Source organism: Conger conger, chromosome 3 (genome assembly GCF_963514075.1).
Source record: "Conger conger chromosome 3, fConCon1.1, whole genome shotgun sequence".
Classification (NCBI taxonomy): Eukaryota; Metazoa; Chordata; class Actinopteri; order Anguilliformes; family Congridae; genus Conger; species Conger conger.
Genome location: NC_083762.1, coordinates 81,718,558 through 81,732,968, shown reverse-complemented (window position 1 = coordinate 81,732,968; position 14,411 = coordinate 81,718,558). Strand labels below are relative to the sequence as shown.

The window sequence follows — 14,411 nt, the reverse complement described above, 5'->3', positions numbered from 1 at the left end:
TTCCCAGCAGGGTTGGTCACCTCTCTGCGTATCCTCTCCTTCTTCTGCTGCTGTCGATGCTGCCGCAGTTTCTGCTCGGACGAGAGGGCGAAGGTGGTGTGGGCGGCGGCGTTGCTGGCCGACTGCGCTCTGCGTTTGCCCGCCCTCCTCGTGGAGCGCTGGGCCTGGCGGGCGGAGCCGGGCCGGTCCCTGGAGCCCGGCGGGGGGGGCCGCGGCGCGAACGGCAGGTTGGTCGCGGGGGGAACGCCGTCGCCGTGGGAACAGGCCAGGGGCGGGAGCAACCCCCGGCTCTCGACGTCCCTGAGACTCACAAGGTCAAACTTCCCGTCCTTCTCCACCAGAACCCGGCCCTGCCGGCCCCCTCCGTCCCCAGCCTCCTCCCGCGGGGAGATCTGCAGCTCCGACATCCTCCCGGCCACCTCCGTCGTGGAAATCACACTCTGAACCTACGGAGGACGAGAGACTGCACCTTACTTCAATCAAGTCCCACACACTCACAGAGAGGTGTTCAGCATTATCTCGTCTCACAAATGTCACAAACGTTAGTCTTGTGCTACTGATGCAAATATCACCGCCTCACTTTCCTGAGCTTTGCATTCTTGCATGTACACTTACCGCTTTGATCACACAAGTCGAACACAAACACGCTACCTTACGCTCGCCAAAGACAAACTCTTCTTTCACACAATAATTAATCTCCTGGCATCGACAGAACACACGTATTTTCACTGCAATGTTAATTAAAGGTTCCTCTCACACCTCCCGCTCCTCCGCCGGGTGCTGTTCCTCCCCGCTCCTGAAGGGGGCGCCGTCCTGCTCGAACTCCACGGGCGGGACCACCAGGTCCACCAGCGCGTCTTTAAACTGTAGCCGGCGACGGCGGCTGTCGTCTGGGGTGGCCTGGGCCTTCAGGTCCTGATTGGCCTGCTGGATCTTCTCCAGGATGTAGCGCTTATCCTCCTCTTCCTCCTCCTCCTCTGGCTCCTCCCCATCCGCCTGGGTCGGGGGGAGGGGCTCCGCTACAGCGGGCGGGGGTGAGGGCGCGGGCGGAGCCAAAGGAAGGGGCTCGGAAGCGCCATCTCCGTCCGACTCAGTCGCGCTGTCAAAGGGCGAAGGCCAGCGCTCTTCCTCCTCCAGCTCTTTATCAATTTGGGCTTCCAGATCCTCATCCTCAGGGTCCTGCTGTGGGAGAAACGTGTCATTTTAAGCCTGTCCACACCAAGAACCGGAACGATGACCAACGACTATAACCACAACGATGTGAGCGTCCACACCGACGGACGATAACGTTCTGAGAACAGCCTCTGGGCGACGTCGTCTGCCATTTCGACCCTGATGCCCTGTGTGAATTTCCGATGCATTTAAAATGGCCGTCAGTGTTTTATCGTTCATGCAACTGGGGGAAGAAAAAAAAAGTGATCGGTGGGACCGTTCGTCGCCGTTGTTGTGTCCTTAGGGTTGTAGTGTGGTGTTACAACCCCAGCCCAGGGAAGATAACATAAGGGAAACAGACACAGTTAAAATGTTTGAAGATAACTACATTTATTATAACACAGGAACTATGAACTGATGAAAACAAAATGGTGGAGGTTGAAGGCCTTGGTGCAGAGCTGGCTGCCAGGACAAAGAGAGAGAGTGTGGAGGAGGGGGAGGAGTTTATATACTCCAGCCTATGGCAGGTTGGTAATCAGTGCAGGGTACACCTGCTCCACCTGCAGGGTGAGACTAGAACCACACCTATACCTCCATACATAACATGTGGACTCTGCCATTCCAACCGAGTCGATTTTTAAAACGTCATAGTTATAGTTATCGTTACGGTTGTCATTCTTCGGATGGAAGAGCCTTTTGGCTTGGGGTGTTACACTGTTACAGAGGAACAGTCAGATAAACTGATACATCGACCAGCCTCGAAATCAGGGCTGTCAAACCACAGTACCTGCAAGTTTCCTTTCAATCAGCGGCCAATCAAGGCATTCGGATCATGGTGTGTGGACCCCAGCCAATCAACGGCCTCATTCCATGGCTTATTTTTATCCTTCCTTGTCTACTTGTTCCTCGGTCAAGGTCCGCCATCTTAAAGCGTTGAATGGATGAAAATGTCATCACATCTTATTCCTCTGACAGGTTTGTCACATTATTCTCTTGATGCATTGGTCGCATTGTGATATTAGGCTGACATATTGTTTTATTACTATACTTTTGGCAATGTATTTACAGCAGGTTATTCAGGTTATTGCTGTGTTCTGCAAGCGGCAGAATCTTGGGCTGCACCTCCTTTCTCACACATCTGCATGCTGGCTTACTTTTGGTAAGATCAATATTCTGCTACAGCCGACACAGGATGGCCAGTGCTCAATTGCTTTATTTTCTTCAGTGCGTTTTACCAGACTGCAACGTGTATGTGTGTGTGTGTGTGTGTGTGCGAATCTCATGAGGCTATAATAGGACATGATTAGTACTAAATGAGAGCATTGTTGTATGTGAAACATAAACGTCATTGGGCCGTCATTGGCTGTAAGAGCAGTCGTCTGGCAGTCGGAGGGTTGCCGGTTCGATTCCCACCCTGGGCATGGCGAAAGTGTCCATGAGCAAGACACCTAACCCCCAAATGTTCCTGACAATGGGGTGTCTCGGTGGCGCAGCCTGTAGAGCCCTGACCGCATGCTCATTGCGAGCCGCGACGTCTTCCCCTCTCTCTCGCTCCCATTCTTCCTGTCTCTCTATACTATATACTGTCCAATAAAGCTGAAAAAGGCCTAAAACATTTCTTTAAAAAAATTAAAAAAATGTTCCTGACAAGCTGGTGTGTGAGTGTGTATATGAATGGGTGAATGAGAAGCATCAATTGTACAGCTCTGGATAAAGGCACTCTAAAAATGCCAACCATTTATCATAAACCTGAAAGAGGACTAAGCTGAGCCTACCTCATTTTTCACACCACTAAATAAACTTTTCCACATTAAGTTAAATTTCGATAAGCCACAAAGTTGATCACAGACACGTTTATGCACAGATCTTACAAATGAGGCCTTTGCACCTGCCCCTGTCCGGGAACATGCACATCCTGCTGACCTGCCCCTGTCCGGGAACACGCACATCCTGCTCACCTGCCCCTCACTCCTGCCCTCCTCGCTGATGAGCCAGTCCAGATCTTTCTCAAAGTCGTCCTCATACTGCTCTTGACCTTTGACCTTCTGCTCGTCCATCCTCCCGCCGCGCGGTCTGCAGAACCAGGCAACAAAGATGGCAACCAGGGGCGCGTCCCATTTCTCGAAAGAATGCGTACTCCTTTACTCCGCTCCCACCCTCCGCGACTGCGTGTGTTCATACACATGTCTGTGTGCAGTTCTTGAAAAATGTGAATCCATGTCCAATGTGAGACATCGATTGCGGGCCTGGGTGGGTGTGGCCACTGATTATCGTGAAGGCAGCACCTTTTAATCCCCCCCAGCCATCAAACGGCTATGACTACGAACAGCGATGTGTGTGTACTGTACAAACCTGCGGCGCTGCCTCAGTCAGCGGTATTGTAACAGCCTGAAATACCCGAGAAACGTATTGAGCAGCAGCAGTTTACTTGGCTAATCTCACAGACCATATGGTTCCCCCGGAGCCGAAGAGAAGCAGAGCACGACAACGGTTTCCTGCACTGAGGATTAGGTGACATGCTTCGCGTAATCTTCCCGAGGGCTAAACGATATGGCACGCTTTATGCAAGGCGACAGTACAGAGCTCGTATCGCATGGTGCAACTGAAAGACTAAAATAAACCCTGAAGATAAAAACAAACTCGGGACTCGCATCCTTCCAAACTATTCTGGTAACGTAAACGTTTGGATGCGTAACGTTACAGTGCGCTAAATCGTAACGTTGCCCAGTTATCCAAACATTCATTCCTCGTGTTACACGAGGGTACATTTTTGCAAAGGCAATAAACCCGCGAATACAAAAAGGATGAATAATATATGCTATTTATTTTAGGTAATATTATTTTGTATTCAACTGTGGATACGCCCTGGGTAGTGTTATCTCCCACAACACTTGGTAACATCTAACAACACATTGACACTCTTTACTACACGGATGTAGTCGCTATGGAAAGGGATTCTTATTTGGCTGTGGAAGACAGCTACTTAGCTAATGCCTTAGTTTGAATGACAACGTAGGACAGCACAGGCGAATGATTAACTTACATGCTCTCCATAAAGTCGTTAGCTAACAGATAAGAAATTGGCCTAAATAATACATGTAGCGTTAGGCTACTCACCCGGAGCTTAAGTTTTTCGCTTCCAAGTTCTTTTTTTCATATAAGACAGTGTTGTCTGTATTTTCTTAAAGCAGGCTTAATTGCCGTAGCTATATAAGAATACAACTAGGCAAATGTAGGTTACAGTCAAGACATAAGGTAGGTATAATCTGTCCGGGACCCGGTACTCCTGGCTGCACATAGGTTTTGCTGCCGTTGCCATAGAGATAAACAACATGCGGTAGCAACAGAGCCCGCGCAGGCGCAGAACAGACACGTTTTGATGGCGCGCAGTATTTTCTGTTTTGCACGCTGGGGCGCAATCGACCCATGACTGGTTTACATTACGGTACTGTGTTAGGTTATCGTAAAATCTCGGAATCATTGCAAAAGTGGGGGCCTATGTATATCTGCAAACTGTGTTGTGGTTCAATCTGTGAGCGATGCGTAATTACAAGCAATTCAGCTGGCTAACACTGATACATTATGTCAGTGTGTTAAGTAATTACAATTTTGTTTAGAAAGTATGACTAAAACAAAATATTGAGCTCGCTATGCACTTGCACTTGTGAACGAGATTTTTCACAGTTCTTTGCGAACTGTTTTCAGTCGCCATTAGTAGAGTAGTAGAGTACGGGGTTGATGCGACTGATTTTGAGAGAGCAAAACATATTTACATACATTTGCCTACCCGACCCCGGTGTTATGATAAGTATTACATGACAGTCTAATTATCATGTACCTATGATTATACTAACTAATGTTAGTTAGAACATGACTGTGTCTGTGCTGCAGTTAAAATGGACAGGATAAAGTGTTAGTCTACAGCTCCAAAGGAACACAAAGAAATAGAATAGTCCGGCAACCAAATTAAAATCGGAAGTAATAACAAATTTAATCAGTAATTTTGGTTCATCCCACCAAACCCAAAGAACATGAAGCAGCAAATATATGTTTGACTCATTAGAACGACTTTCACTGCGCTGATATTCACATTACACAAATTCAAGACTTCTATGCAATGCTGTACCATTCAGTGGCACTCTCTTCGTGGGGAACGAAGGACTTAGAGCTCCTGGATAAAGTGCAGCAGGAGCCTTGGGCATGCAAGTGAAGCACAGCTCATGTGATGTTCACTCAGAGACCAAGGGATAATCAGAAGCGTAGTTTATGCAGTCCAGTAGTCAAAGCCAATACACACAGTTCCAAATTGAGTTGTCAAAAAATCCAAAAGGCAGAAGTGCAAAAGTAGAAAGGGATAAGGCAATCGAAATTTTAAAAACCAAGCCAAGATCAAAACGAAAAACTTGGGAAACGAGAAATCAAAAGGGCAAAGGTGTGTCTCAGGAATGTCATACAATACAGGCTTGCTAAGACTTGGCAATGAAAAGATGATCAACGTTTTGACAAGGTTTCTACCAGAGGCTGGGGTACACGAAGGCAAGTGACATACTTGGCAGGGCACAGGAGTGAGGAGGGTTAAACAGGTGAGGAACATGATAGGGTAATATAACGATCACAAGGGGGAAACGAAAACGCGTAAAACGCACGGCTCTGGATTAGGGAGTGGACATTTGCAAAGAGTAGGTGACGTAGTGGCAGAGGCAAGTGCGAACACGTCGCTGAAACCAAGCGATCAGTGATGGAATAGGGAGGCGGATTTACAGAACAGAATTGAAACTGGAGATATGTTGGTACATTAGTTACGTGCTTAAATCTAAATTTCCCCAAACTAGTGACAGTTAATTAGTTAGACAGTAAGTGTGTTAATATAATTAGTATTGTACAATATCTATGTTAGTCGTTATTAGTAAGTTTAGTGCTATACAACATGGACTTGCGAGAAAGGAGGAAGTAAGAAAATGCGAGACTAGGAAGGAATCATCGAAACCCGGAAATGACCGAAACCACTCGAATAGTGCAGCACGCAGACAGGGGAGTGACTCTGACTCAGAAACATTCAGATACAGACAGGGGAATGATGAATGCAATGAATAGTGCTGTATAAATAAACAGAAGACCAGATATCATGTGAAAAATAATAAATTACAAGAATGATGAAAATAAACTAACAGAGCTGGCCTGTAGCGTAGTGGTTAAGGTAAATGATTGGGACATGCAAGGTTGGTGGTTCTAATCCCGGTGTAGCCACAAGAAGATCCGCATAGCCATTGGACCCTTGAGCAAGGCCCTTAACCCTGCATTGCTCCAGGGGAGGATTGTCTCCTGCTTAGTCTAATCAACTGTATGTTGCTCTGGATAAGAGTGTCTGCCAAATGCCAATAATGTAATGTAATTACTGGAACATAACAGTTTAACAGGTCTGAGGACATTTAGTAGTAGTTATTTATTTTGATCCTTATCAACAATTTCTACAGAATGAATGCACATGGAAGTAATGAATAACAATGTTGATCGAAAAGGTGTAGGCTTAGCATATTACACCTACCCTTTGTATATAACATATTCACATACTCAACCCTTTCACTGCTAGGTTTAGGCTGTACAAAAACAAAACATAATAGAAACAAAAACAAAAGTTATAAACATTTCATGCACAATAATAATCATACCTCAGTTTTATATTAGTTCAACACCTTATTTACATTTTACATTTACATTTACATTTTAGTCATTTGGCAGACGCTTTTAATCCAAAGCGACTTACAAGTGCATAGGTTCTACCATAAGTCAGAGCATCACATCCAGAAACTAGCAAAATACACAGGAAATGCTGTTCTAAACATAGTTGTCATCAGAATTTTTTTTTTTTTTTTTTTTTTTGGGGGGGGGGGGGGGGGGGGGGGTTAGACAAGGATAGGGATATCAGAAAGGAGGGGCAGGGGAAATCAGGAGGGAGGACTAAGGTAGAGTTTGAAAAGGTGGGTTTTGAGTCTGCATCAAAATAGGGGGAGGGATTCTGCTGTTCTGACAGTGGTAGGCAGGTCATTCCACCACTGAGGAACCAGAACGGAAAACAGGCGTGAACGTGCAGCTCGACCGCCAGGTGCACGTAGAGAGGGAACCGTAAGGCGACCAGAGCTGGCAGACCGGAGTGGTCTAGCTGGGGAGTAGGGAGTGATCAGGGATTGTATGTAAGGTGGGGCAGTCCCCTTAGCAGCCTGAAATGCCAACACTAGGGCCTTGAAACAGATGCGTGCGGCAATGGGAAGCCAGTGGAGGCCAATGAGAAGCGGGGTGACATGAGCCGACCTGGGCTGATTGGTGATCAGGCGGGCTGCAGCATTCTGGACCAGCTGGAGGGGCTTGATGGCACATGCTGGGAGACCGGCTAGGAGGGAGTTGCAGTAATCCAGGCGGGAAATGACGAGCGCCTGGACTAGGAGCTGGGTGGCTTTCTCAGTCAGGAGATGACGGATACGGCGTATATTATACAGAAAGAACCTGCAGGTTCTGGCAGTGGAGGATACTTGTGGAGCCAGGGTGAGGCAGTTATCAAGAGTCACCCCAAGATTCTTTGCCGTACGGGAGGAGGAAACTACAAAGTCCTCAGCAGTCAATGAGAGGTCGATTGACGGAGAGGACTTAGCAGGGATGTAGAGAAGCTCATTTTTGGCAAGGTTGAGCTTCAGGTGATGGGAAGTCATCCATGCAGAGATATCAGCCAAGCAGGCAGAGATCTGTGTGGTGATTTGGGTGTCGGGGGGGAAGGAAATGAAGAGTTGGGTGTCATCAGCGTAGGAGTGATAAGAAAAGCCGTGGGAAGAGATAACAGAACCAAGAGACATGGTGTATAGCGAGAAGAGGAGAGGCCCAAGAACCGAGCCCTGCGGGACTCCAGTTCGTAGGGGTTGAGGATCGGAGACTGCGCCCCTCCAAGTCACCTGGTAGGAGCGACCAGAGAGGTAGGAGGAAAACCAAGCGAAATTTAGAATTTAGAAAAATGTTTAAACATTTTGGGCTTTGCCCACCTTAAGGCCTGTGTCTGCAGTACTTTTCTTTTTACAGATGTACTGGCGGAGTGTTTTTATCTCTCAGCTGGTCATGTGATGTGAGTGTTATCTCTCAGCTGGTCATGTGCTGTGAGTGTTATCTCTCAGCTGGCCATGTGATGTGAGTGTTATCTCTCAGCTGGTCATGTGATTGGATGGGTGTTGGTATCTCTAAGCTGGTCATGTGATATGAGTGTTGTTATCTCTAAACTGGTCATGTGATTGGCTGAGTGCTGTTATCTCTAAAATGGTCATGTGATTGGCTAAATGTTGTAATCTGTAAGCTAGTCATGTGATTGGCTTAATGTTGGTATCTCTAAGATGGTCATGTGATTGGCTTAATGTTGGTATCTCTAAGATGGTCATGTGATTTAGGGTCATGCTCTCCTGTAGCTTTCCATACTGTGTGCTTTGAGTTTGCCCAGGGGTTTAGGGGGTTAGCTAGGATCTGGGGGGTTTAGGGGCTGTAATGGGTATAAGGGGTTTAGGGGGTCTAGCAGATGTAGGGGGTGTTTTTGGGGGAGACTTCACCCCTCTGTCCTGAGACTCCGTCTCTTCCTTTCTTCCTGCTTCCTCTTCCTCTGCCTCTGCCTCAGAGGTCTTGGTGAGCTCCAGATTTGGACCTGATTTTGGATTTTCATCTTCTCCCCCTCCTGCCACACTATCCTGGGCTGAACCATCACTGTCTCCACCCTGTTCCTGAAGTTCCTCCTCTTCCTCTGGAGTGGGGAGCTCCAGGGCTGGATCTGCTATTGGGGTCTCATCTCTTCCCCCTCCTGCCCCACTGGGCTGAGCTCCTCCCTCATCTTTACCTCCATCCTGCCCCTTCCTCTGCCTCTGGTCTGATCCTACTGTCTGATTGGCTCCAGCTGTTTCCTCTTCCTCTTCTTCATTCTCTTTGTATTTGTCTTCCCTCTTGCTTCTTGTCCTGGTGTCCACTTCATGTCCTGTTTTGGGTGGAGTAGCAGATGGGGTGTGGGTGGTGTCCTCTTCATGTCCTGTTTTGGGTGGAGCAGCAGATGGGGTGTGGGATCCTGCTGTCTGATTGGCTCCTGTTCCTCTTCCTGTCTCCCCTTCTTGGTCCTTACTCTGTTCTGAAGCCTGGTCCTTACTCTGTTCTGAAGCCTGGTCCTTACTCTGTTCTGAAGCCTGGACCTTACTCTATTCTGAAGCCTGGTCCTTACTCTGTTCTGAAGCCTGGTCCTTACTCTGTTCTGAAGCCTGGTCCTTACTCTGTTCTGTAGCCTGGTCCTTACTCTGTTCTGAAGCCTGGTCCTTACTCTGTTCTGAAGCCTGGTCCTTACTCTGTTCTGAAGCCTGGTCCTTACTCTGTTCTGAAGCCTGGTCCTTACTCTGTTCTGAAGCCGGGACCTTACTCTGTTCTGAAGCCTGGTCCTTACTCTGTTCTGAAGCCTGGTCCTTACTCTGTTCTGAAGCCTGGTCCTTACTCTGTTCTGAAGCCTGGTCCTTACTCTGTTCTGAAGCCTGGTCCTTATTCTGTTCTGAAGCCTGGTCCTTACTCTGTTCTGAAGCCGGGACCTTACTCTGTTCTGAAGCCTGGTCCTTACTCTGTTCTGAAGCCTGGTCCTTACTCTGTTCTGAAGCCTGGTCCTTACTCTGTTCTGAAGCCTGGTCCTTACTCTGTTCTGAAGCCTGGTCCTTATTCTGTTCTGAAGCCTGGTCCTTACTCTGTTCTGAAGCCTGGTCCTTACTCTGTTCTGAAGCCTGGTCCTTACTCTGTTCTGAAGCCTGGTCCTTACTCTGTTCTGAAGCCTGGTCCTTACTCTGTTCTGAAGCCGGGACCTTACTCTGTTCTGAAGCCTGGTCCTTACTCTGTTCTGAAGCCTGGTCCTTACTCTGTTCTGAAGCCTGGTCCTTACTCTGTTCTGAAGCCTGGTCCTTACTCTGTTCTGAAGCCTGGTCCTTACTCTGTTCTGAAGCCTGGTCCTTATTCTGTTCTGAAGCCTGGTCCTTACTCTGTTCTGAAGCCGGGACCTTACTCTGTTCTGAAGCCTGGTCCTTACTCTGTTCTGAAGCCTGGTCCTTACTCTGTTCTGAAGCCTGGTCCTTACTCTGTTCTGAAGCCTGGTCCTTACTCTGTTCTGAAGCCTGGTCCTTACTCTGTTCTGAAGCCTGGTCCTTACTCTGTTCTGAAGCCTGGTCCTTATTCTGTTCTGAAGCCTGGTCCTTACTCTGTTCTGAAGCCTGGTCCTTACTCTGTTCTGAAGCCTGGTCCTTACTCTGTTCTGAAGCCTGGTCCTTACTCTGTTCTGAAGCCGGGTCCTTACTCTGTTCTGAAGCCTGGTCCTTACTCTGTTCTGAAGCCTGGTCCTTATTCTGTTCTGAAGCCGGGTCCTTACTCTGTTCTGAAGCCTGGTCCTTACTCTGTTCTGAAGCCTGGTCCTTACTCTGTTCTGAAGCTGGGTCCTTACTCTGTGGGGGGGCACCTTTACGGCAGGAGGGAGAACGGTCAGGGGTCTGAGCTGGACTGCTCAGATCTTCAAATTCCTTCACTCTTTCCTTAACTGTTACTGTAGAAACACAGGAAACATCTGCATGTAATGAATACTGTACAAACACAGGGAGGCTCACAGGTGAGTATCTGATCCTGCTTTTTATCAAGGACATTGAAATTAAGGACTGTAAACACAGGCAGAGGGTGAGTCAACATGTCAGTGAGCCTTTTTCAATGATAGGAAGGGATTTACCCATGGTCTTATGCCAATGTTTTAACACAAAAATCTTACCTATTGTACTTTTAAGAATATTCACCCTGATCGAATGATTCTATTGAGAAGTCAATCAAATCTGCTGAAGTGCACCTGCACACAAGAGGATCACCAGGAGCAGCTGGGCGTGTCTCATTGAGAATGTTACCTGTGGGCGTGTCTCATTGAGAATGTTACCTGTGGGCGTGTCTCATTGAGAATGTTACCTGTGGGCGTGTCTCTCATTGAGAATGTTACCTGTGGGCGTGTCTCATTGAGAATGTTACCTGTGGGCGTGTCTCATTGAGAATGTTACCTGTGGGCGTGTCTCATTGAGAATGTTACCTGTGGGTGTGTCTCATTGAGAATGTTACCTGCTGTGTCTCTGTGCTCACCTGTCTGACTCTCCTGTGAAACCCCAACACTCCCATCAGGTGTTCTGTGGGCTCCATTGCTGTTGAGCTCCAGGGCTGGATCTGCTGTTGGGGTCTCATCTCCTCCCCCTCCTGCCCCATTGGGCTGAGCTCCTCCCTCATCATTACCTCCATCCTGCCCAATCCTCTCCTCTCTCTGCCTCTGTGATCCTGCTGTCTCATTGGCTCCAGCTGTTTCCTCTTCCTCTTGTTCTTCTTCCTCTTTCTTCTCCTCTTCCACTTCCCTCTGGCTTCTCCCCTTATGCTGAGTCCTGGTGTCCACTTCATGTCCTGTTTTGGGTGGAGCAGCAGATGGGGTGTGGGTGGTGTCCTCTTCATGTCCTGTTTTGGGTGGAGCAACAGATGGGGTGTGGGATCCTGCTGTCTGATTGGCTCCTGTTCCTCTTCCTGTCTCCCCTTCCTGGTCCTGACTCTGTTCTGAAGCCGGGTCCTGACTCTGTTCTGAAGCCTGGTCCTTACTCTGTTCTGAAGCCGGGACCTTACTCTGTTCTGAAGCCTGGTCCTTACTCTGTTCTGAAGCCTGGTCCTTACTCTGTTCTGAAGCCTGGTCCTTACTCTGTTCTGAAGCCTGGTCCTTACTCTGTTCTGAAGCTGGGACCTGACACTGTTCTGAAGCCGGGTCCTTACTCTGTTCTGAAGCCTGGTCCTTACTCTGTTCTGAAGCCTGGTCCTTACTCTGTTCTGAAGCCTGGTCCTTACTCTGTTCTGAAGCTGGGACCTGACACTGTTCTGAAGCCGGGACCTTACTCTGTGGGGGGGCAGCTTTACGGCGGGAGGGAAGAGGGTCAGAGGTCCGAGCTGGACTGCTCAGATCTTCTAATTCCTTCACTCTTTCCTTAACTGTTACTGTAGAAACACAGGAAACATTTGCATGTGGTTAATACTGTACAAACACAGGGAGGCTCACAGGTGAGTATCTGATCCTGCTTTTTATCAAGGACATTGAAATTAAGGACTGTAAACACAGGCAGAGGGTGAGTCAACATGTCAGTGAGCCTTTTTCAATGATAGGAAGGGATTTACCCATGGTCTTATGCCAATGTTTTAACACAAAAATCTTACCTATTGTACTTTTAAGAATATTCACCCTGATCGAATGATTCTATTGAGAAGTCAATCAAATCTGCTGAAGTGCACCTGCACACAAGAGGATCACCAGGAGCAGCTGGGCGTGTCTCATTGAGAATGTTACCTGTGGGCGTGTCTCATTGAGAATGTTACCTGTGGGCGTGTCTCATTGAGAATGTTACCTGTGGGCGTGTCTCATTGAGAATGTTACCTGTGGGCGTGTCTCTCATTGAGAATGTTACCTGTGGGCGTGTCTCTCATTGAGAATGTTACCTATGGGCGTGTCTCATTGAGAATGTTACCTGCTGTGTCTCTGTGCTCACCTGTCTGACTCTCCTGTGAAACCCCAACACTCCCATCAGGTGTTCTGTGGGCTCCATTGCTGTTGAGCTCCAGGGCTGGATCTGCTGTTGGGGTCTCATCTCCTCCCCCTCCTGCCCCATTGGGCTGAGCTCCTCCCTCATCTTTACCACCATCCTGCCCAATCCTCTCCTCTCTCTGCCTCTGGGATCCTGCTGTCTCATTGGCTCCAGCTGTTTCCTCTTCCTCTTGTTCTTCTTCCTCTTTCTTCTCCTCTTCCACTTCCCTCTGGCTTCTCCCCTTATGCTGAGTCCTGGTGTCCTTTTCATGTCCTGTTTTGGGTGGAGTAGCAGATGGGGTGTGGGTGGTGTCCTCTTCATGTCCTGTTTTGGGTGGAGCAACAGATGGGGTGTGGGATCCTGCTGTCTGATTGGCTCCTGTTCCTCTTCCTGTCTCCCCTTCTTGGTCCTTACTCTGTTCTGAAGCCTGGTCCTTACTCTGTTCTGAAGCCTGGTCCTTACTCTGTTCTGAAGCCGGGACCTTACTCTGTTCTGAAGCCTGGTCCTTACTCTGTTCTGAAGCCTGGTCCTTACTCTGTTCTGAAGCCTGGTCCTTACTCTGTGGGGGGGCACCTTTACGGCAGGGATTATAACAATCCAATTATACAATGGTCTTATAACAATGTTTTAACACAAAAATCTTACCTATTGTACTTTTAAGAATATTCACCCTGACACAGACATTCCTTGTTTTCGTTTAGTTTTCCCCTTTATTTTGGTTTGATTTGGCACCTGCTGCTGTGATGTCAGGCAGTGGGACACACCTCTGTTCCACAGGTGATTTAAGGTGGCCTCCTAATTGATGTGGGGGTGTGGAGAAACGCGAATCACGATTGGGCTTTGATGAAGACAGTTTGATGCCACTGAGGGGAAACAGTTTGGTTTTGCCGCACGTTGTCAGAGACTTAGAGCCTAGACTTCCGCACATGGCATCCCACTGTCCTCCTCCACACCCGAGGATTTTGTTTTGTAATTTTTTCTTTTGTTTCTTTTTTCTTTCCGTTCATAATTTGAATTTCCCGCGAACGCTGGAGGAGAGCCCACCGCTGCAGAAGGCAGGAATAGGGGGGCCGTCTTCCAACAGAGGTGAGTCACCTGTGGAAACGGTGGATGTGTCCCGTGCCCTTTTGTTGTTTCCGTGTTTCCATTAGGCCCACAGCACAGAGGAATCCCAGCTTAGGAATCTCACGGAAATTAAGTCTAATTAGGAGCATTACAGTTCGACCAGCACCTGAGAGGCTTAATTTGATCTATACATTTCCCAGCAGCCAGAGGGATTCGTAACACTTCAATTTAAATGTTATAGAATTGTCAATATAGTCGGTCACGTGTTGGATACAGTTGCCAGAAAGTATGTGAACCCTTTGGAATTACCTGGATTTCTGCTTTGATTACTCATGAAATGTTGTCGGATCTGTAAAAACGCAGGGAAGCTGATCCTGCTTTATCAAGACGAAGCTTCACTATTTGTCTTTACTCTTGGCACAGTAATGAGAGTGTTGTTCTCTTTAGGTGATTTAAACATGTTTTTTTGTGTGAATTTGACAACCTGCCATCAAATGGTTTTGTATCACTGATTCAAATGTTGCTGTACTGTGCAGTATACCACATCATTACATTACATTACATTACATTACGTGG

The 14,411-nt window shown here is 47.9% G+C and overlaps 1 protein-coding gene across 2 annotated transcripts in view; it reads right to left on the bottom strand.

The window, feature by feature from the left end:
- Positions 1-4,458, bottom strand: part of ccdc181 (coiled-coil domain containing 181) — an 8,625-nt gene extending 4,167 nt beyond the window's left edge. The window contains exons 1-4 of one of the 2 annotated variants that reach the window (XM_061235845.1): positions 4,270-4,458; positions 3,111-3,225; positions 760-1,182; positions 21-446 (exon numbers count right to left, since the gene is read on the bottom strand). In XM_061235845.1, the coding sequence (XP_061091829.1) occupies positions 21-446; positions 760-1,182; positions 3,111-3,209 (948 nt within the window). In that variant the 5' untranslated portion in view covers positions 3,210-3,225; positions 4,270-4,458. The remainder of the gene's footprint in view (positions 1-20; positions 447-759; positions 1,183-3,110; positions 3,226-4,269) is intronic. The other variant, XM_061235846.1, reaches the window with a different exon arrangement.
- Positions 4,459-14,411: the final 9,953 nt, after the last annotated feature.